This window comes from Peromyscus californicus, unplaced genomic scaffold (genome assembly GCF_007827085.1).
Source record: "Peromyscus californicus insignis strain IS unplaced genomic scaffold, ASM782708v3 Scaffold_12__1_contigs__length_115047231, whole genome shotgun sequence".
Lineage (NCBI taxonomy): Eukaryota > Metazoa > Chordata > Mammalia > Rodentia > Cricetidae > Peromyscus > Peromyscus californicus.
Window position 1 is genome coordinate 37,459,420 of NW_026294413.1, and position 23,898 is coordinate 37,483,317.

At 38.5% G+C, this 23,898-nt stretch overlaps 1 protein-coding gene across 3 annotated transcripts in view; it reads left to right on the plus strand.

The window, feature by feature from the left end:
- Diaph3 (diaphanous related formin 3) overlaps positions 1-23,898 on the plus strand; it is a 502,378-nt gene that overhangs the window by 169,438 nt on the left and 309,042 nt on the right. For all 3 annotated transcript variants that reach the window (XM_052732620.1, XM_052732621.1, XM_052732622.1), the window contains 5 exons: positions 16,558-16,668; positions 16,951-17,069; positions 17,811-17,927; positions 20,598-20,716; positions 23,463-23,527. In XM_052732620.1, coding sequence (XP_052588580.1) covers positions 16,558-16,668; positions 16,951-17,069; positions 17,811-17,927; positions 20,598-20,716; positions 23,463-23,527 — 531 coding nt within the window. The remainder of the gene's footprint in view (positions 1-16,557; positions 16,669-16,950; positions 17,070-17,810; positions 17,928-20,597; positions 20,717-23,462; positions 23,528-23,898) is intronic.

Below are 23,898 nucleotides of genomic sequence, written 5' to 3' on the forward strand. Positions count from 1 at the left end.
TGCTTGAATGAACACAGTCTCATTTGTTGAGATCAGACTCTTCTCTTTCGTGCCTTTTGTTTCTATATTCTACATGCTAAATCTAACATTCTCTACTTATCAAGGCAGGCTAGTGTAGCTAGCCAGTTTACTAAGGTATTACTTGTCTCTGCCTCCTTAGAGCTGAAATTGCAGGATGCTATCACACCTGTCTAGGTTTTCCTTGGCTGCTGGGCATCTGACCTTTAGTCTTTATGCTTGTAGGGCATATTCTATTCTATTCTATTCTGTTCTATTCTGTTCTGTTCTATTCTATTCTATTCTATTCTATTCTATTCTATTCTATTCTATTCTATTCTATTCTATTCACTGAACTGTCTCCTTAACCCACAAAAAACTTAAAACAGTTGGCCCAGTATGAGCTCTATCAGTCCCATTTACCATCCTGTGAAGCTCATACTGTGTATAGTGCTATTTGCATTTGTTTGCGGAAACAAGCCTCACCTTAGGGAGTACAGTCTTCTATATGAACCCTGGGCAGAGAGTTGAAGCTGACTGGAATGCTGTCCATGGCTGATTTGGTATCATTGACCACTTCAATTTAAATCAGGATTAAGTCATACCATCTGGGTTGTTTGTAAAGATAACTGTCTATGTGATGTACATGATGAATCACTTTTCCTTCTAGGAAGCTTCCCAGTGCAGCTAAGGTAGACAGACTTACTCTAGAGTTTCCTGGGGGCTTCTGGTGCACTGTAGTATATCCATAAATATTTCAACATCTTCCCGGATTACCTATAGTGTGCCATCGAAATGATGGTTGCTTTCCACATAACATTTAATTGTGACGATGTATCTGGTGCTCTTGGAAAGTTTCATTCTTTTTTTTTTTTTTTTTTTTTGGTTTTTCAAGACAGGGTTTCTCTGTGTAGCTTTGTGCCTTTCCTGGGACTCACTTGGTAGTCCAGGCTGGCCTCGAACTCACAGAGATCCGCCAGCCTCTGCCTCCCGAGTGCTGGGATTAAAGGTGTGCGCCACCACCGCCCAGCTGGAAAGTTTCATTCTTAAGAGCTCTCACTTGGAATCTTAAGTGGAAAGGGCTATATGGAGACAACACTGTAATGGCTTTGCAATGCTTGACTATCTTCTTGGAGCATCTGTCTAAAGACAGCTGAACCTTCCCTTTTGCCTCTGTGATTCACCCATCTCACAGATGGTAGACTGAATTGCCAGTGGTGTTTTAGGGCAGACACCAAAGATGAGGGAAGATCTTTCACAGTAGGCTTGAAGGAGCTGGAGTTCCGTTTGCTGTTAAAACAGAGTTTCAGTAACATTTTGTTATTGGTGATCAAATGGGCAGGGGTATTTTGGTTGTGGTGGCAGATTGTACTGTAGGAGAGGGATTACAGAACTATATAGGTGAGATTACAGAACTATAGTCTTTCCAAATAAACTGTAAGTATCACTAAAGTGGGACACTGAGTCAGAGGCTTACCTGTCCTTTTGATCCAGAAGAAGATACCACCTCTGGTTTCTAAGGCGGTTTGAGATAGAGTTGTCTAGAACAGAATACGCTGGTGCCTCTTGTTGATTCTGAAGGATTGAGAGTGACTCTGGGCGTAGTCTTGAGGAGAGAACACAGTGGCTGATCCCACCAGTGCTTTCTCTCTGCTTTGTCTACCTTCATTTGTGGTGGTGGTAGAGTTCTGGGATGTACTCATTGTACTCTGCAGTTAGATGCAATGGATGAAACCTTCGTGGCTTTCGGCTTTTGTGGCACAAGACTACTTCCTCCACATTCATTACTCAGTAAAAATAATGCATGTTGTCCAAAGTTTCTAAATTATGGGGGAAGAAATGTCTGGTTAGTGAACAAGTCTGGATAAGGGGAAAGATTGGGAAACTTGTTTCGGAGAGGAGCAGAGTTAGTGTCCCTGATGCTTTGTTGTGAATTGATAGCTTTCATTTTTCTGCTTGCTCACTTAAGACATACTTAAATCTTCGTATTTAATTGCCTCTATATTTCTAAATATTTGACTAAGTGTACTCATACTGAAAACTAGCTGGGTTTGTGTTTTCCTCCTGTGGATCACTTACTTATTCTTTTCTAAAATAACTCGTGTCTTGTAATTTCATCAGTCTTCTTGAAATACCTAGATACTGTTCTTTTTAGTTTATCTTTATTGGAATAAGATGAATATAAGATGAAATTTACTATTTTACACACGTTTTTAGCATACAGCTTAATGGCATTAAATACATTCACAGTGTTACCCAAGAACCATGTCTTGATGCTTTTTAGGCTATCCTGATAACATTGATTCAATTCTGGATATGGTTGTAGGTAGTTATTTCTCCAGTCTAGGATAAAAGTTCCAAAGAAAAAAAAGAAAGCAGTAGGTCAACATTTGGTGTCTGGAACATTTACTACAGGAAAACTGCTCCAGATTTATTCAGGTCTCTGGTATGCACATGTCCTTAACACAGCACATTCACATACAGAGAACCCAAGGAAAAGTGAAAATGTTGTATTAAACTTTTAGAATAAAGGATAAAATTGATATAATGATTATGAATCCGATAATCAGAAATGGCTTTCTTGTTGAAACTTGTTTTATGAACCATGATTGTGCTAGTCTGAATCTTCTAGAAAGTAAGAGGTTGGATGTTCAGCCCAGGGGAAGATGCTGGCGGGGGCATCTGGAAAGCTGTTGGAGGCAGCTCAGAGAGCTGTCCCTCTCAGTGAAGGTCTGTCTTGAGAGAGGGAAGGAATGGCAGAGGGGGAAGGAGTGACAGAGGTTTGCTGGGAAGTGTCTTCAGCTACCTGGAGCGCCAGCAGAGCTGGAAAAGGCTTTGTAAGTTCTTGAGATGCAAACCTGTGTGTCCTTTACCTGATGTGTTGATTCAGATGCCCTGTGAGTAGAGTCTATGAAGATGCCCATGATTTCTGTTCAGAAGCCACTGTGGGCCCCAGAGGTAGCGGGGGGTGGGGGGACTGTTGGTCATTTTTGTTCTCTGTGGTCATCAGAGGGTTGCTTTTTTATGACTCCTACAATTACAATGAAATCTTTTCTGAACCTAAAGAAAGAAATCTCTTCTCTGTAGATTTCCTTCAGGTCAGTTACAGAATAGATATTTTAAAATTATTTGGTTCTCATTTCTCTTAGAAAATTAAGGAAAAAAGAGACAGGATTATTTTAATTTTAAAAATTGAGAATTTTTTTTGCTATATAAAGATTTTAGATTCTTTAAAATATTGAAAGCACATAAATTCTTCCATGAATTGTCATCATTGTTCTTTTAAATTTGTCACTGGGAAATAATGAAATAAATCAAAGTTTATGTGGGAGGTTGATTTTCTTCCCTATGTCCCTTCAGTGCCCTGCTCCCCCCATCACATTTTATTAAAACTTTTCAGTCAATTAACAGTTTTCTATAATGGACATGTTTTGTTTTCCTAATTCTTTTAAAAGTACTTCTTCTAACTATATCAGTCAGTTAAAGAAATTTTAATTTCTAACATGGTGTTACAACATCTATGAAGAACTGTACCAGGCTTTTTCTTTTGGGCCATCAACCAGCTCCCAAATCATGACACAGAGACTTATTACTAGTTTTGAATGCTTGGCCTAGCTTAGGCACATTTCTGATTAGCTCTTCTAACTTAAATTAACCTGTTTCTCTTTATCCACCTTTTGCCTTGGGACTTATTGCCTTTCTTACTTCTGTACATCTTACTTTCACTGCTTTTCTATGTCTGTCTGTCTGGTGTCTGCCTGGCTTCTTGCCCCAGGCAACTCCCTTGTTCTTTCCTTCTTCTTCCTCTCATTCTTCCTATTTTCTCCTTGAGCCTAGATTTTTCCTCCTATTTAGTCTCTCTGCCTGACAGCCCACCTGTCCTCCTTCTTCCTAGCTATTGGCCATTCAGCTTTTTATTAGACCAATTTGTTGCTTGAGGCAGGCAAGGTGAAACAGATGCAACACATCTTTACATCATTAAACACACATGCTTACATCATTAAACAAATACATCATAAACAAAAGTAACAGACTTATACACAGTTGAAGTTATATTCTGTAGCATAAACAAATGTAACACATCTTTGCCTAGTTAAAGTACTATTCCACAACAGAGGACAAATGAAGATATTAGAGAGTGTGTATTTTTAGGCCTGTAGTTTGGGAATCCCAGAAGGATGCACAGATACATTTTTCCTAAATACTCTGGTTTTGACTGCTACTTACATTCTGGTTTGCTTCAAAAAAATTAATAATTAAGCATGAGTCAAGTAGAATATAAAACATTACTATATGCCCTTATAGTAACAGACTTTAACATTAAAATAGCATTTTAGTATGAACTTACATTGACATGTGGACTACATCTAGAATCAGGTAGTATTAGAATATCTGGACCGATAGCCACTGTTTGGAGCATTCATAATACACACCTTTCTGAATGCTATTATGGAATATTAGATAGGCATTCTCAACTATTGCCTCAAGGGGACTGCTGCTCTTAGAAACAGTTAGCTATGCCTGTCTTAGACGTGCAGAAGTGGAGCACATGCACTCCTGCCCTTAAAACGCTTATGCTCTGTTATTTACAGCTATCTGCCATTTGATATAAAAATTATATTACTAGCAGTTTCCACAAAATGCATTGAAGGACATGGAAAAAATTAATAATGTCTCAAGGGGACTCTGAATGTCTCTAAAAAATATTTCTAAAAATGTAAGTTTGCGCTTTATCTTTGTGTTCATGTAAATTTTAGCCCTTGAGTACTGCAATTCATTTTTCTGCATCTGTGGATAGGACATATACATTTTTCAAGTTCTGACTTGTTCTCTTACCATATCTATCATTTATTGAGCATTCAATTGGGAGTACAAATAAGATTGTAGAGCTTTAATCTGATACACATTACTGTTTCTGTGTTTATCTACATCATGTTGCCTGTTCAGTTTTCTTTTTTAATTAATGCATATATATTATTTAAAAATCTTTAAAGTTTCTTTTTAATATAGTGGAGGTAACTATTTCTCTATAAGCATCATTTTCTTGTCTTAACTTGACAAATGTGAAATTTGATTGTACACAGAGATGGATGGTTTCTGCTCTAGGATAGGGAAGATGAATAGCACTCACAACAGTGTCTTCCAGGCCCAGAGAGTGAGTATTCACAGATCTGACTGAATTTTCATCTGATTATTTTCCAGTATTTGTTTCCAGTCTGGCTTAAGGGCCTGAAGCGCACACTTTTTACAGTGTGGTCTAGCCACAGGTTTATTTACCAAAACATCTACATATATACAGAAAGAACATGTTGACTCCAAGCTGACCTCCCTGAAGTCAGCTCAAGTTCCCTCTCATTAGATTGTATTCTAAATTCCTTCAGTATAGTTATCTCTGCTCTGGTGGCCTTTGAAAATTTGGACATGCCTTGTGGATGGCTATGTGCATCACATATGATAATGTACCTTGAATTTTGTGCTTGAGAGTATTTGTGCACAAAAAGTCAAAAGACAGAGGTTAAACATACATAAATTGTTCCTTTTTTCTCATGTTGTGTGCTGAGCAGAGTGAGAGATAGTAGTGAATTTTGTATGAGAAGGAATTTAGGTGGTATTTATCTGTATTTGAAGAAACTTTCCCTCACATTCAAGGTCAGGAAACCTCTTTGTATAAGGAGTGGTCCAGCTCTTCTGGCCTGTCAACCTCTTTCTAAGTCTAATGATTTTCCTTTATCATTTCCTTATTCTTGAGATTGTTCTTTGATGGACTTCATCCTACATAGTAACTGTTTTTTAACTTGTCTGGTGTATTGTATTTATTTTGTTGTATTTGGTTATGCCTTTTTTTATTAAGGATTTTTTTTATTCATTTTACATATTAATCACAGATCTTCCTCTCCTCCTTCCTCCCACCCCTCCAGCCTCCCCCCACAACCCAGCCCCCATTTCCTCCTCCAACAAAGCAAGGTCTCCCATCGGGAGTCAGCAGAGCCTGGTATATTGAGTAAATGCAAGTCCAAGCCACTCCCCCTTCCTCAAAGCTGTTCCACGTGTCCCAACATAGGTGGTGGGCTCCAAAACGCCAGCTCATGAACAATGGATGGATCCTGATCCTACTGCCAGGGGGCCCCTATAAACAGACCAAGCTACACAACTGTTTGGCGTATGCAGAAGGCCGAGTCCAGTCCCATGGAGGCTCCACAGGTGTTGTTCTAAAGTTCATGAGTCCCCACTAGCTTGGTTTGGTTGCCTCAGTAGGTTTCCCCATCATGATCTTGATGCCCCTAGCTCATAGAATCTCTCTTCCCTTTCTTTGACTGGACTCCTGGAGCTCGGCCTGTATCTTGACTGTGTAACTCTGCATCTGCTTCCATCAGTTACTGGATGAAGGCTCTATGATCACAGTTAGGGTATTCACTGATCTGATTACTGGGATAAGCCAGTTCAGGCACCCTCTCCACTATTGCTAGTAGTCTAAGGTAGGGTCATCTTTGTGGATTCCTGGGAACCTCCCCAGCACCCAGCCTCTCCCCATCCCCACTACATCTCCCTCCATCATGGTATTTTCGTCCCTGCTCCAGCTTTGCCATTCCATTCCGTCATGTTCTCATCCTCCATTCCCCCACCCTCCATTGCTCCCCCTCATCTCAAGTTTACTCATGGGGATCTCATCTATTTCCCCTTCCCAGTGCAACCCATGTATCCCTCTTTGGGTTCTCCTTGTTAACTATCTTCTCTGGAGCTGTGGGTTGTAGTCTGTATCCTTTACTTTACATCTAGTATCCACTTTTGAGTGACTACATACTATGTTTGTCTTTGTGAGTCTAGGTTACCTCACGCAGGATGATATTTTTTAGTTCCATCCATTTGCCTGCAAATTTCATGATTTCATTGTTTTTCACTGCTGGGTAGTACTCCATTGTGTATATGTACCACATTTTCTTAATCCATTCTTCGGTTGAGGGTCATCTAGGTTGTTTCTGAGTTCTGGCTATTATAAATAACTATAATAGTTGCGCATGTGTCCTTGTGGTATGATTACACATTCCTTGGGTATATGCCCAAGAGTGGTATAGCTGGGTCTTGAGGTAGATTGATTCCCAATTTTCTGAGAAACCACCATACTGTCTTCCAAAGTGGTTGTACAAGTTTGCAATCCCACCAACAGTGTAGGAGTGTTCCTCTTGCTCTGCATCCTCTCCAACATAAGCTGTTATCAGTGTTTTTAATCTTAGCCATTCTGACAGGTGTAAGATAGTATCTCAGAGTCATTTTGATTTGCATTTCTCTGATGACTAAGGATGTTGAGCAATTCCTTAAATGTCTTTCAGCCATTTGAGATTCTTCTGTTGAGAATTGTGTTTAGCTCTGTAGCCCATTTTTAAAATTGGATTGTTCAGTATTTTGATGTCTAGTTTTTTGAGTTCTTTATATATTTTGGAATTCAGTCTTCTGTCAGATGTGGGGTTGGTGAAGAACTTATCTCATTTTGTAGGCTGTCATTTTGTCTTATTTACCATATCCTTTGCCTTACAGAAGCTTCTCAGTTTTAGGAGGTCCCATTTATTAATTGTTGCTCTTAGCGTCTGTGCTACTGGTGTTACATGTAGGAAGTGGTCTCCTGTGCCAATGCATTCAAGACCACTTCCTACTCTCTCTTCTGTCAGGTTCAGTGTAACTGGATTTATGTTGAGGTCTTTGCTCCACTTGGACTTGAGTTTTGTGCATGGTGATAGACAGGGATTTATTTGCAATCTTTTACATGTTGACGTCTAGTTATGCCAGCACCATTTGTTGAAGATGCTTCCTCTTTTCTATTGTACAGTTTTGGCTTCTTTGTCAAAAATCATGTGTTCATTGGTGTGCTGATTAATCGCAGGGTCTTCATTTTGATAGCATTGGTAAACATGTTGGTTTTTATGCTAAAACTAAGCTGTTTTTATTACTGCAGTTGTATAGTAGAGCTTGAGGTCAGGGATGGTGATGCCTCCAGAGGTAGCTTTATTGTACAGGATTGTTTTTGCTATCCTGGGTTTTTTGTTTCTCTGTATGAAGTTGAGTATTGTTCTTTCCAGGTCTGTGAAGGATTGTGTTGAGATTTTGATGGAGATTGCATTGAATCTGTAGATTGCTTTTGGTAAGATAGGCATTTTTGCTATGCCTATCCATGAGCATAGGAGATCTTTCCATTTTCTGATGTCTTCTCAATTTCTTTCTTCAGAGACTTAAATTTATTGTCATACAGGTCTTTCTTTCACTTGCTTAGTTCGAGTTACCCCAAGGCATTTTGTATTATTTGTGGCTATTGTAAAGAGTGATGTTTCTCTGATTTCTTTCTCAGTCAGTTTATAATTTGTATAAAGAAGAGCTACTAATTTTTTTGAATTAATCTTGTATCCTGCCTCATTACTGAAGGTGTTTATCAGCTGTAGGAGTTCCCTGGTTGAATTTTTGGGTCACCTATGTATACTATTATATCATCTGTAACCAAGTTGATCTCCTTTTGTTGTCTTATTGCTCTAGCTAGAACTTCAGGTACTATATTGACTATATATGGGGAGAGTGGACAGCCTTGTCTTGTTCCTGGTTTTGTTGGAATTGCTTTGAGTTTCTCTCCATTTATTTTGATATTGGCTGTTGGCTTGCTGTAAATTGCCTTTACTATGTTTAGATATGTTTCTTGTATTCCTGATCTCTCTAGAACCTTTTTCATGACGGGGTATTGGATTTTGTCAAAGTCTTTTTCAGCATTTAATGATTTGATCCTGTGTTTTTTTTTCTTTGTTTGCTTATATGGTGTATTGCATTGGCAGATTTTTTTGTATGTTGAACCATGTTTTCATCTCTGGGATGAAGTCTCCTTGGTCCTGGTGGATAATGTCATTTATAGATTTTTTTTTTTTTTTTCGAGACAGGGTTTCTCTGTGTAGCTTTGCGCCTTTCCTGGAACTCACTTGGTAGCCCAGGCTGGCCTCGAACTCACAGAGATCCGCCTGGCTCTGCCTCCCGAGTGCTGGAATTAAAGGCGTGCGCCACTGCCGCCCGGCCATGTGGATAATTTCATTGATATGGTTTTTTGAGACAGGATTTGTCTGTGTATTTTTGGTACCTTTCCTGGATCTCGCTCTGTATACCATGCTGGCTTCAAACTCATAGAGATCCTCCTGGTTCTGCCTCCAGAGTACTGGGATTAAAAGCCAGCATCACCACTGACTGGCCCTGGTCTTCTTTTTTAAGTCACTTGGCCTTTTTCTTTCACTGCTCTTAATATTCTTTCTTTATTCTATGTGTTTGGTGGTTTAATTATTATGTGGCGAGGGGACTTTTTCTTTTCGGGTCTAGTCTATTTGGTGTTCTATAAGCGTCTTATTTCTTCATAGGTATTTCCTTAAGGTGGGAAACTTTTCTTCTATGATTTTGGTGAATATATTTTTTGTGGCTTTGAGTTGCTATTCTTGTCCTTCTATCCCTATTATTCTTAGGTTTGGCCTTTTCATATTGTCTCAGATTTCCTGGACGTTTTGTGTTATGACTCTTTTGGTTTTGTGTTTTCTTTGACTGACGTATCTATTTCCTCTATTTTATCCTCCACGCCAGCGATTCTCTCTTCCATCTCTCGTATTTTGTTGGTTATGCTTGCATCTGTTGTTCCTTTTCGTTTACTCTGATTTTCTATTTTAGTATTCCCTTGGTTTGTGTCTTATTCATTGATTCTTTTTCAATTTTCAGGTCTTGATTTGTTTCCTTCACATGTTTAATTGCCCTTTTTTTTTTTTTTTGGCTTTCTTTAAGGGATTTATTGATTTCTTCCAATTTTTTGTTTGTCTTTTCCTCCATTTCTTTAAGGAAATTTTTCATTTCTTTTTTTAAGGCTCTTTCATCTTCATAAAGGTATTTTTAAGGTCGCTTTCTTCTGCTTCTTTTATGTTATGATGTTCTGGTTTTGTTGTTGTAGAACTGCTAGTTTCTGGAGGTGCCATATTGCTCTTTATGCTGTTGTATGTATTTTTGCCCTGGTGTCTACCCATCTCTTCCTCCAATAGGTGCAAGAGGTGCCTGTGTTTGAGCAAGCTGCTCTTGGTCCAATTGTGCACTTCTGTTTCTGTGTCTCAGGGGGCCACTCTGAGTCCAATAGTAGCTCTTGGTCTAATTGTAGTTCTTGGTCCAATCAGAGCTGGCAGATTCTCTGTCTCCGGGAGCCTGCAAGGTCACAGGGGGATGTCAGGATTTGGGGTAGGGCATGGGTCTTTGTAGATTGTAGGGTCCGATGGGGGATTTTGGTTGGGGAGCCTGCCTGCAGGAGTCTTCCCAGTTGGCCAGCAACTGAGTCAGTAATGGGTGGCGTTCCCCAGTCACGGGTTGTGCCACAAGGCCTAGGTCCTCTAGGTAGAACTCTCTGAGTGGAAGATGAGTCACTTACCTCTTGGTCCATCCAGAGCTGGAGGATTCTGTGTCTCAGGAACCCTCTGAGGTCGCAGAGGGATGAGTGGGTTTGGGGTATTATAGTTTTTCAGGGTAGGATGGGGGGTTTTGGTGGCGGAGCTTGCCTTCAGTAGTCTTCTCTGCTGGCTAGCAACTGGGTAGTGGTGGATCAGGGTTCCTGGGTATAGGTGAGTGTTGCAACTCTGCAGGAAAGGTATGCTGACTGTTTGGGGAGTCAGGTGACACCTTGAGTTGCTAGGACAGCTCTGGTGGCTGAAGCTGCAATGGGACAGATTGCTCAGCTCTGGAGGGAAAGGCATCCTGACTGCTTAGAAGAGTCAAGCAATACCTTGAGTTGGGTGCAGTGGGGGATGGTCTCCCCACAGGATATAGCAATCCTACTCCTCTCTTGGACAGCTGCTACAGCTGAGCTTTGCTCAGCACCGTCTTAAAGGGCCTCCTAGCAGAGCTCTGCTTCTTCTCTGCCCCAAGATATTGCTTCTTTTGCTTCACTCTGCTAAAGGGGAAACCCCTGCAGAAATGTAGCAGTCTCCTCTGGCTCCAGTGAGAAGTTGGTACTTTTTCTGCTCCACAGTGCTCAGTCCCCTAAGGGACGCCTTAGCAAGTTTTTTTCTGCTCAGTCCACTAAAGGGTGTCTCAGCAAGGTTCGTCTTTTCTGCGCCAGCAAATGATGATCTTCACAACCAAGACTCTTTTGAGAAAGAGATTTATTTGGGAAGTAGGAGTCCAGGAGAATGGCTGTCTCTATCAGGGTGGCAAAGAACAGCCCACAACTGAACAGGCAGTGTGGTTTATATAGGATTTCTTGGGAGCGGAGTTTCTCCAGGCAGAAGATTTTCTGTCCATGGAATGGTTAGTTTTTTATGCTCAGGGATTGGTTAGTTTTGTTGGTCAGGGGCAGAGATGGCCCTGATTTCAGAGCCAAACTGTGTTTCTTTCACTGGACTTTCTTAGCTTTTTGGCTCTAATTTTAAGGCCAGGGCATATTTCTTTCACTGGTTCTCATTCTAGGGACAGAGTCTGTTTCTTTGGCACTGGTTTCAGAGTCAAGGCAGGTTTCTTTGGTTCTGGGTTCAGGGATAAAGTGTTTTTTTCTCTGACCCGGGTTGTAGATCTAGGCTGTGTTTCTTTCGCTGGTTCTGGGCTCCAAAGTCAGGGTGCTTGACTTCCTGCTCTGTGATTGGTTGTTTTTACTGGTCAATTGATCAGGGGCAGAGATGGCTCTGATCTCATAGCAAAACTGTGTTTCTTTCACTGGCCTTTCTTAGCGTTTTGGCTCTAATTGTACGGCCGTGCTTTATTTCTTTCACTGGCTCTGATTCTAGGGACAAAGTGTGTTTTTTTTTGGCACTGGTTTCAGAGTCAGGGCAGGTTTCTTTGGTTCTGGGTTTAGGGATAAAGTGTTTCTTTCTCTCGCTCAGGTCCCAGATCCAGGGTGTGTTTCTTTCCCAGGTTCTGGGTTCCAGGATCAGGGTGGGTTTCTTTAGCTAGACCCTTTTCCCTACACTGGACACATGTTGTTCCCCAGGGCCTAGGTCCTAGAGGCAGGACTCCCCCTTGGTTCAATCAGATGAAGTGGATTCCGTGTCTCAGGAAGCTGCTGAGGTCCCTAGTAGAATATGAGGATTTGGGGTATGGCGTGGGTCCTGTAGATTGCCGCGTCCAATCGGGGTTTTGGTGGGGGAGCCTGCCCACAGGAGTCTTCGTTGTTGGCCAGCAACTGTGGCAACAGTGGGTAGGGGTTCCCAGGCATGGACTGTCTCTGGTTATGCCTTTACCTTCTGGCTCTTGACAGTAGTGGTATTTATCCTGTTACTGTAAGTTCCTGTGTCTCACTTCCTCATGGCATGTCCTTATGCTGCTGCTGCCCTTGAAAAAAATCAACTGTACTTATTGTGAAAATGGAAAGGACCTCCCCTCCAAACCCTCCAGGTAGTTAAAGATAGCTTTGTTCATGAAAGAACTTCTGAGAATTGGGAAGAGAATAATCAAATAAGCTTATAATATTTGCCTTTTGAAATTTCAGAACTGAATCTGCTCAGTAACAAAGATGTGTCCTTATGTAGGGATGCTTAAACCAAGGCCAAAGAGCAATATTTCTCATGTGTAATGACACATTTGGAGCAAAGAAGAGAATTGTTTAGAGTCAGTTTGAACTGTCCGCATTATTTACTGCTTGCTTACAGTGTCCAGGAGATAGTGGGTGGTAAGCTGTTGAGCAGTCAGTCACTCTGCTACACCTTTTGTAGAAATAGTTGGTGTTGCGTTATAGTTCCATTTTGACACAGTTAAACAAAAGAGCTTACCAGGTAACCTACTATGAACTTATGTGGTGCTCCAGTTCTGTGTCTTAGTGTGGGCACTCGCTCATGATTCTGTGTCCTGTAGGAACTCTTTGAGCTTTTCCTTTGGTTATAGAGTTGTTCCTCTATGACACAGATCAATGTGCTTTGGTGCAGCTTTATATTTCCAGGTATGTTGTGTGATTTAGATTAATTGTAGTATAATCGGAAGCCTTGATATGTCAAATTATTAGAAGTGGGGAAAGATTTTTATAGATTTTACATACAATTTTTCAACTTTTCCTTCTATGACGAGTTATCATTGTGAATACTTTCCAGAAATAATTTGGGTCATTCTTTGCCTTCTTGCTCTTGAATTTCGTACCACTATTACCTGCTAGACCAGTGTTCTGCTTAGACTCTATTTCCTGCTAATTTTGTTCACTTTTGCTACTTTCTTGTAGTTTTCATTTTTCTTGAACCCTAGTGACTGAGTTTGACTTAGCTTCCCTGAACATAGTCAGGTACAGAAAAAATCAGAAAAGAAATCACCCTCTTTCCCTCTTTTGTCTCCTCCCTCATCTTTTCCAGAATTTTGAAAATTACATGGTACTGCTGAAAAGAAAAGTGTTGTGGGTACCAAGTCAGGAATGGCAAGGGAGTGGAAAGAAAACATTTTAAACCTGACTTTTTGACGTGAGCTGGTTCCAGCTGAGTGAATATGGACTAGAAATGTTGACTGTTTTCTGTTTTTTCAAAAGTGTTTTCTTTTTATCCCTGTTTTCTGCTGTATTTCCCATCTCTACTTCATACAATCTTAAGTTTTGACAGTAGAGGCATGCTGGTCAGATTTTAGTGTTTAGATATCAAATAAAAGAGTTACTACTATGTATTTCAACCAGCAGGAACTGAGACCCCTGTTGGTGTCTTAATCCCAAATCAGCATTTTAAATTCACATAAACCTTGCCTTAAGGGCTGGAGAAAAGACAATTTAGGGAACAGCATGAAGTTAAACATATTGATCAGTAGTTCAATAGTCCTTTCTAGACTTGGGGTAGAGTGTAGACAGAAAAATAACATTATCAACAACAACATAGATTACTTCTCCAGAGAAAAACTTTTTCCCTTTTTTTTTCTTTTTTTTTTTTTTTTGAGTTTATAATGATAACAAATCTTCCCTCTCCTTCCAAATTCTCCCACATACCACCCTTTCAAACTTATGGCCTTTTTTTTTTTTAAAAAAAAAACTAATTGTTATTGCACACATATATGTGTGTGTATACATATGCATACATATATGTTCCTAAATATAGTCTGTTCAATATGTATAATGTTACTTGTTTGTATGTTTTCCGGACTGACCATTTGGTACTAGACAGCCAACTGGAGTGTTCTTCCCTGAGGAAGACCACCTCCCATTCTCCCAGCTCTCTTCTGTTGCCTAGGGTTGAGTCCTTGCCGGCCTTTCACCGTCCTCTTTGGCATGTCCATTAGTATTGTCCTCACTTGTCTCAATTACAGTACTCTTTTTGGTGAGTTTTTGGCTTCTGACATTACCAGGAGATACAATCTCAGAGGAAACTCCCTGATCCTTTGGCTCTGATCCATTGTCCCCTTTTCTCCAATGTTTCCCGGGCCTTAGGAGTGGGAGTGTTTTGTGGATATAGCCGTTGTTGCTGGGGCCTACAACTCTGCATTCTGATTAGTTGTCATTGCAAAGAGATCATCTCCATCTTTTGCAAAGAGAATTTTCCTTGATGAAGAGTGAATTCTACACTTTTCTGTAGGTATAAGGACTAATGTTTAGATGGTTGTTCGAGATGAGTTTGCTTTAGTAAATTAGTAGATTTCCTCTAATAACTGTGACTTCATTAGCATTGAACCGTGGTACTGGTTTTCACTGCCAGGCATGGTCTCCATCTTGTTGAGCAGGTCTCAATTCCAATTAGAGAGCTGTTTGTTACCACCAATATTAGCATGCCATGACTGTACCTGTCGAGTGGGGTTGCAGTGCGATGCAGGTCATTCATGTGGTTCACAGGAATTGTAACTCGGGGCGGGGTTTGGGTTACTTCCCTCCTTTGGAAGCTCGTATCAGCCTTTGGATATTATGAAAACCAGTCCTCAGGGAGTGGGTATTCAGGTCAGGTCTATCTCATGGTTCTCTTGGACCTGTTTCTTAACTGCATAATGTCTTCAGCACTTCTCGGAGGTAACCAAGGGATACAGCAATAGGCTGCATGTTTTAGGAGTCCCTGGATAGCCCTGGCAAACTCAAAGGAATTCATCTTATGTCTGCTATTGTGCTTTTTGTGAGGGGGTCTTTGTCTCATGGTGTGAGTACTGTCAGCCTAGATAAGAAAAAATTCATTAAAACTCCAGTTGTATGTTTATAAATAGAGATAGTGTATTAAAGGTTTTTTTTTGTTTCATCTTTTTTTCTTTTTATTAAATAGTCCAGTAATTCTTGCTAGACTTGGGGTAGAATCTAGACATAGAAGAAAAACACTATCATCGACAACAAAAATACATCGCTGATGTAGAGAGAAACACTTTTCCTTTTTAAAATATGGATTTGTAATGATGGAAAGGTATCTTTCACCCATGGATTAAAAAGTCAAGAATATAAATGTTGTAGAATATTATTTTAACTAGGCAAAGATGTGTTACATTTGTTTTTGCTGTAGAATATTACTTAACTGTGTAAAGGTTTGTTACTTTTGTTTATGCTTCATTTGTTTAACAGTGTAAGGATGTGTGTTTAATTATGTAAAGATGTGTTGCATCTGTTTTGCCTTGCTTGCCTAAGGCACTCAACAAGTCTAATAAAATGCTAAATGGCCAATAGCTAGGCAGGAGAAAGGATAGGCAGGGCTGTCAGGTAGAGAGACTAAATAAGAGGAGGAATCTAGGCTCAGAAAGAAGAACGAGAGAAGGAGGGGAGAATGAGGGACATGCCTGGAGCAAGGAGCCAGGCAGCAGCCAGCCAGCCAGCCAGAAGCAGTGAAAGTAAGACATACAGAAGTAAAGTAATAAGTCCCAAGGCAAAAGCTAGGTTAAGAAAAACATCTTCAAACATTTTAAGTTAAAAGAGCTAGCCAGAACCATACCTAAGCCAGGCAGAGCATTCAAAACGAATGAGAAGTATCTTTGTCATGATTTGGGAGCTGGTTGGTAACCTAAAAGAAAAAAGCCTGGTATTTAGAAAAGTAGGAATTCATACCTACTCGACGTGAAAAAATTGATTACCCAACTTCTACCACATATTATGGTGTTTGGTGAGCTATATAATTTACTCTGTTAATAAATACAATATACAGTAAGCTTGAATTATCCTTACTTAGGCAATGCCCAATTACAAAATTATTTTTATTTTAATGTTTTATAGCAGCCTTATCAACCCTATTTAGGACGTTGTTGAACTTGAGGTCTTTGGGAATTTGGGTTCTTTTGAAAAATGGAACATTATTGTACTATTCTGTTTTTGTTGTTATTCACATGGTAACATGTTTATAATTTTCATTCTAGGAATTTACTGTTTGTATTGTATGTATGTAGAATGGTATTGGGCAAGACTTTCAGCCATACATGATGTTTTTATGAAGGGATAATTGGTTTTCTTCACATCATTCTCCAAATAAGGGATAAACAATTTAAATGAAACTATGTATGTTTATACATATAATATTTTATTTTTAAGTTATCTTATTAGGCTTTCCTGTGAGAGAAAATATTTGATAATTCTTGGAATAAAACTTGATTTTTTTTTCCTTTCTTGCTTCTTTTTGTTTTAAATGCTGGCAAGTGTTGTAATTCTGTGTGTGTAATCTGTTGTAGGTAGCTTGTATGCAGCTCATAAATGCCCTTGTTACATCTCCTGATGATTTGGACTTCAGGCTTCACATCAGAAATGAATTTATGCGTTGTGGATTGAAAGAGATATTGCCAGTAAGTGCCCTGCAGTCTCCTCATTAATATTTAAATTAGAAGTGTACTTGAGTGGGGGAAATTTAGATAAATTACTCTCAAGAATAATTCATCTGTGGGAAAAGACTTGAGTATAAAAATCTAGTTTTGAAATATAGATGATAAGATTTGAGTATTATTTAACACTTTAAGTGTTTGAATTCTGCAAGTCATGTTTGAATGGTTGGTTTATTGTTTATGTTATTGATAAAGTTACTCATACTGAAAATCTAATCCATCACAATTTTTATCTAATATCTGTAGACCTTAAAGTGTATTAAGAATGATGGCCTGGATATACAACTTAAAGTCTTTGAGGAGCACAAAGAAGAAGATTTGATTGAGTTCTCCCATCGCCTTGACGATATTAGAGCTGAATTTGAATATCCTTTTGCTCTGAGTCCTAGTCAAAAGATGTGTACAATTACTGTTACATCTAAAATAATGCACTATATCTCACAAAACATTCAAGTGATTTCCTAGAAACTCTATGAAATCAAACCTTTAGGGATTAAGAAAGTGTCACTATTTTATTAGCTTAATTTTTTTTGGCAGTACATATGTGGAAAGAGATGTTACAATTAGTAAAATGATTAGCTTAGACCAGATATGTGTACAATCTGTTGTTTTTTACAGCTGGTGTCTTTCTTCCGTGTAGTATTGGGTTTGAGATAGCCTTAGCCCATTAAATGCTCCTTTCTTCACAATGAAGGCACTACACTGGAGGCCTCATGTGAGCTGATGGATCTGCAGGTGCCAAGTGTCTCCAAGACTCACTAGAATTGTTTTGTATTATGGCTTCTCCTTGATGCGCACTGTGCTCACATTTGTTCTGTTGTTCAGGACAGCCATAGACCTTTGTGGGTTTTCCTAACCAGCTGCTGGCTCAGTTCCCACCGTATTTTCCAGTGAGTGCAGTTGATTGTGAAGGGTAAAAAAAATGTCTGTCCAATTGCCATCCCTGGCATTCTCTACCTTCAGTTTCTAGATAGGTCTTTTAATGCACCGATTTCTAGATAGTTGTTTGCATACCAGTCTTCCAAACCCTCATACAGAAGATACTGTGTTATAGTAGCTGTTTTGTGTATGTTTGAATAAATTCATGTGGTCCTTAATCAGTACACTGAAGCATCTGATGTTTATAACATGGTGTGGGACACAGTTAAGCAAACTAGAGCAGAGGGATATTTTGTTTCTATTCTTCAGCATCTTCTGCTCATTCGAAATGACCATTTTATAAGGTAAGGGGAAACAATGATCTGTTGTTTAACTGATAAAATGATTAGTTTTGAAATTCACCTGATATTCAGATAAGCAAGTTATTTTATTTCTTTCATAATGATCTACCGAGTTATTTCCTTTGGGCATATATTTAGGTAGATGTGGATATAATGCCATTACTGTTACTTTTTCAACTGCAAAATAGTGTAGTTGTATCCCCTCCTTTGAATGAAAGTTGAAACCATGTCTATTATTGTCCTTGTTCAGTGAGTTTGGGCAGTTTTGTTAGTGAAACATTGTGGGTGTATCTTCTGATGTTACTAGAAGACACATGTCACATCTCTAGGAGATAAACTCCCTGATCTCTGGCTCTTACAGTCTTTCTGCCTCCACTTCTACAATGATCCTTGAACCTTAGGGGATTGTTTTATAGATACATTGGGATACATATGGGTAATATGCACACTGGTCAGGTTATATTTAGAAGTGTGTGTGTGTGTGTGTGTGTGTGTGTGTGTGTGTGTGTGTGTGTGTGTGTACATATATTTATACATATATTCATGTAAAAACAATTTTAAAAAAGGCCATGTATTGGGAAGAGTAAAGAGGGGGTATATTGGACAGAGGGGAAGGGATAAATGATGTAATTAGAATCTCAAAAATAAAAGAAAAACAGTGAAAACCATTGCCAATACACTAATTTATTATGTAATATGCAATGAATGTGCAATATTTTGTGGTTATTTCTTAATCACCAGGAATGCTGTTGATAGGTTGCTTTCTATAAAGTTAATTATGTCTTGGCTATTTGAGCTTGACAAATTGTTTTGTCTACCTCATATGGAACATAATGTGGTTCTAAGTAGACTTGAGTACTCAAGTGACTGTACTATAAAGTTTAAGTATGATTATATGAATAAAACTATGAGTTGAATTTTTTTGTAAAGCTTCTCACAATGCAGATTTTATTTATTTATTTATTTATTTATTTCATCCAGACTGTCTGCAGTTTCTTTCTCCTTCTCTTCTCCCCGTCCACTCCCCCACCTCCATTCCCTTCTCCATTGCTCTTCAGAAAATGACAGGCCTTCTTTTGCCATGGATGGTTGATATCCTTAGGAGTGGAGTTCTTGACACACAGTGTACGCTTAGTAAATGGCCTTGACCACTTTCCTCTTGTATTAGTAGTTTATGAGTGGGATCAAGGTCCTCAAATATAAACTCCTTTGTTATTTTAGCTTTGCCTAAATTTCATTCATAGATGGTTAGGGTAGTTGGTTTTTCTGTACCCGATTTATATAGGATTTATAGGAAAACCTTATCTAGGTAGCACACCCCTGGGTGATTTTGGAGGATTTAACAAAGTGTCATTTGCTATACATACAACACAGAAAAAAAGGGCAAAAGAAACTTTATATTCTTCATATTGCTTGTTCTTCACACATCAAACTTTGTTGAAGCTGTAATTCCTGTGAATATTCTAAACTTGGCCAGCAACCTGTTTTGTTGTTTAATGTGCTGTTTTCTGGTACTTTGTTTAAAATAGACTAAATATTTAAGCACTGATAAATTCTACATAAATCTACTAATTATTACATTTAAAAATATTAGTGTATCCTTTTAATTAGTGTTGTGTTTCTATCTAAATTTATGTAAGAAGCAAATGAAACTTCTGTTTAAAGTATACTCACCCATTTCTTGATCATTATGTGCTTGGTTCTATCAGCCTCTGGTTGGTAAATGCTGCTTGAGTCCCCATGAATTCAGGACCATTGTTAACATTTTAAAATTTCCCTTTTCCTCATGTTCAGCTGAAGCAGTTTTATTCAGCATTATAAATGATTCATTAGGTGTAGTTAACTTGTATAAAGATAGTGGTATCCATACATGGTTCATTGAGAGGAAAGCTGAAGTGGCCAGAAGACCATCACATTTGAAGAATATGGTTTGGAGAAAAAAAATCACAAACTGTATATAAATCACTGAGATTGGAAATCAATTCACAAGTGATGAAGGATGTAGGGTTCCTCATTATAAACCACCCTGCTGCTTGAATTGCCTTTGTCTACATTTTTTCTTTTTCTTTTGTGTTTTCTTCACAATGCCTTAAGTTAGGACATGTTTCTAAGTTGTTAGGAATGCAGATGGATTGATTGTGCTGACAACACAGCCCTTTTTGAAACTTTTAGTTCAACTTTACCCTTTGTCCTTTGATGTTAAAGTTTCTAGCCTTCTTTTGAGTAAGATATATTAATTTGGTTTCCTATCATTTAGAGTATCAATTTTGAATTTCTTTCCACAAATTGATTTTATGAAGCTCTAGTAGAAATTCTTTGAAAAGAGTTTTGGTGATTTGGTTTGCATTAATGAATTTCCGGTAGCTCTTTAGTAGCTATGTTCTGAGGGTGGCTCAAAGTGCCTGTCATGTCGTCATAATGTCTTTTTTTAGTGCAAATGAATGAAATGTCTGACTTACGGGAAAATCCTCAATGAGTAGTATATTTCCTGACACATCATTAAAAATACGTCAAGGCCTCATTAGAAAGATGAGATTCCCATGCTGTGGTATACCACCTGTTGAAATTATGCTGAGTAAAATTTTAAACTTGAAGTCACGTTTCTATCAAGTATATTGTTTAGATGTAAAGTTGTACTCTTGAATTGAGTGTGTATATGCTCTTTGTTTTTAGACAACAGTACTTCAAACTAATTGACGAGTGTGTATCACAGATTGTGTTGCACAGAGATGGAATGGATCCAGACTTCACCTACAGAAAAAGACTGGATTTGGACTTGAGTCAGTTTGTAGGTGAGTATTTCTGTTATTGATGTAGAACTATCTTGTGTTTGGTCTGATGGGCTAACTCTTAGCTGTTGGTTTTCTTCATTTGGCTGGAGATCTCCTGAGGACCTTTGATCCCCTTTCAGGAAGTCTTAAATGTCAAAGCTATGTTCTGTAACTACACCATACAAACTCTTACTTGAATTTTTTGTGTGTTTATATGTAGAACTGATTATTCCAAACAGTGGTTTGTAAAACAGTTGACCCTGTTACCATGATATTGGCACAAAACCTTAATGATAATCATTGTATTCTTTTCTTTTGGTAGACTGGATCAAGGAATTTGAGAATTTTTTTGGCATCTTAATATTTATTAAATATTCCTATGTATGCCCTTTTGATATTCTGTTGCACAATGATATATGTGTATTTCAGAGTACATTGAGAAAACTTATATCATTTGAATTACAAGCATAACTGACTTCTTGCACTCCTTATTATTTTTTTTTTGGCATTTCTGTGTTTGTTTAATATATGTGTTTGTGAGTGAGTGTGTGGGGTATGTGCTGGTGTGTATGTGGGTGAATGCATGGAGCCTAGGCAGGTAGGGTCTCTGCTGAACCTTGAGCTTTCATTTTGTGGCTGGCTTGGCAGCCACCGAGCTCCAGTAATCTTCTTTGTCTCTGTTGACCTCCATGTTGGGGTTATGGGCATGTATGGGATGCTTTTATGTGTGTTCTGGGATCCAAAGTTTTGGACCATGTTTGCATGGCAGCACTGCTAGACATATGCCATCCCTCCAGCCCCCTTTCTGTCATATAAACCCCTTAGGCTGAGTTAAAGTGTCTAGCCCACATTTTAAGATTTACTTTTATTTCATGTGTGCGAGTGTTTTGCTTAATTCTATATTTGTGTACCTCACGCATGCCTGGAGCTTACAGAGGAAAAAAAACGGGCGTTGGGTCTCCTGGAACTTGAGTTACAATAAACTCATGTATCCACAGACACGGGTTCCCATACCACACACTCACTCACTTCCCAACCTGAATCCTCTGCAAGTGCTCATAACTCCAGAGCCATCCTTCCAGAGTCATTAAAAGATGAAATGAAATAAAGATATGCTTCAGAGAAAATGACTGACAGAAATAGTTGCAAATACAGAACTTGAGAACTTTGAAGTGAGAATTCAAATTTCGAATGTTTGTATGTACTCCTGTTAGCTTGATAACTTCTGAATACTAAACCTTTTTCCCTCTGTCAAGGTCAATGGGGAGATTAACCTCTGTGGTTGTTTTAATAGTGTATAGAGAGATGTCAACACTTTTGAAGATGTGCAGGCCTCAGCAAAAGAGAGTTTTTCTAATGACCAGTGCCGGCTGATACACACTGAGCACAGACAACAAAGATCCACTAACAGTACAACCTCAGAAAACGATCTCAAAGTTTTACGAGTTCCAAAACTTCACCTATGTTATTCCACAGTTTATCTACTTAAGTAGCAGCACTTACTAAATTTTGGTATAACCTCAATGAAAAATAGTGATCTGAAAAGGCTATTAAAACACACCAGCTCTTTGTAACTGCAATCTCTCCACAGTGGCTGGAATGTGTCCTGGAAGTAAGGAACTCCAGACTTAGTGGCACTTAGAAAGAAAGCATTTGCTTTCTTTGTAGATTAAAAGTTAAAGTTGCTGAGGTGCAACAGGTGACGAGTGTTTTATAGTGAAAATAAAAGATGCTGTGTGGGTTTCAGAAACCTGAGAGGTGCTTATTTAGAGTTCTATCGGTAGTCAGTTTTGTAACTAAAATGGCAAAAAATTAGAACTAGATGGGTTGGAATTATTTTAATCTTTCATAATGGAAAATTACCTAAAGTGTCATAAATTGATAAATCAAGATGCAATATTTAATTTTAAATAAAATAAGTAGCAGAATAGTACAATACTGCAAGATTATAAGTTGCATTTAGGAAATGGAACTGGTATTTTCTTTTACTGTTTATCTTGTTATATGATTTTTCCTTAAACATGTTTACATATTGATTTTTTAAAAAAACACATAAAGTACATTAGGGTAAATAAATTTGAATAATTTGTCATACCTAGCACCCCACAAACAGATGTATATAATAATTTCATCCAATGTTCGGTGGTGTTAATATTTCCAGTGGCTATGAACATAGTGACGTTGAAATGAGAAGTCTTATCTGAATGCAAAGCCCTAGAAAATAGAATTGTTAGATGAAAGAAAACATGATTTTAAAACTTAAGTATGTATTTCCTACTTTGCCATCAGAAAAGCTTTTGGCATATATGTCAGTTGTTCTAGAGGAGGACTGGTTTACCCATACACGCTCTAATGCTCCACATAATGGCTTACATAACCTTTGCAATGACTGCTCATTGAAGTTGTAAGGATAAAAACCATTTAGCAGTTGTTTCTTTTCCCCTCACTTTTGTTTCTCATTCCCCCTTATTTTCCTGACTGATGTTGGATACCAACTCTTCATTCTAGATATAGATTGATAATAGGAACCATCCCATGCTTCCTGTTATCATTGAACCATCTCACCTTCCATGATGGGAGGTTAAAATTCAATGTGAATTATTCTGCTTCACTATTTTTGGTGTCATATTTAAAGAGCCTTCTTGTAGTATTACAATATTTTCCTACATTTATTATTAAGTCCTATGTGATTTTTTTCTTTATGAATATAAAGTCATCAAAAGTTTGCATAAAACCTCAATTTAATTTCTTGTTACTATAATTTTAGATGTTTGCATAGATCTGACAAAACTAGAAGAGTATGAAGATAAAGCATCAGAGAATTGCAAGAAAGTAAGTAACTGATTTCCTCTGCAGGACTGTGTGAGCTGCTCCAGGGTGGTGCTTCTTCAGAGTGCTTGATACTCCCTCTGTCCTCATTTCCTTCAGGCCTGTGTGATCAGACCTTGCTCCATGGAGTACTATCTAGACCATTTTGCTATTGGAAATACTCTCTACATCGTTTTCTTTGTTTGTGTTATCATCACAGATGCCATGTCATCATGGTTTTAAACATGTAATATGATTCATTAGCTTTTTTTGGTATACATAGTAAGTTCCAGGACAGCCAGGGCGATGTAGAGAAGAGACCCTGTCTCAATTTTTTTCTTTTCTTTTTTATTAAAAGAAGAAACTACTAGTTATTACCAGCTTCATTTGTTTTC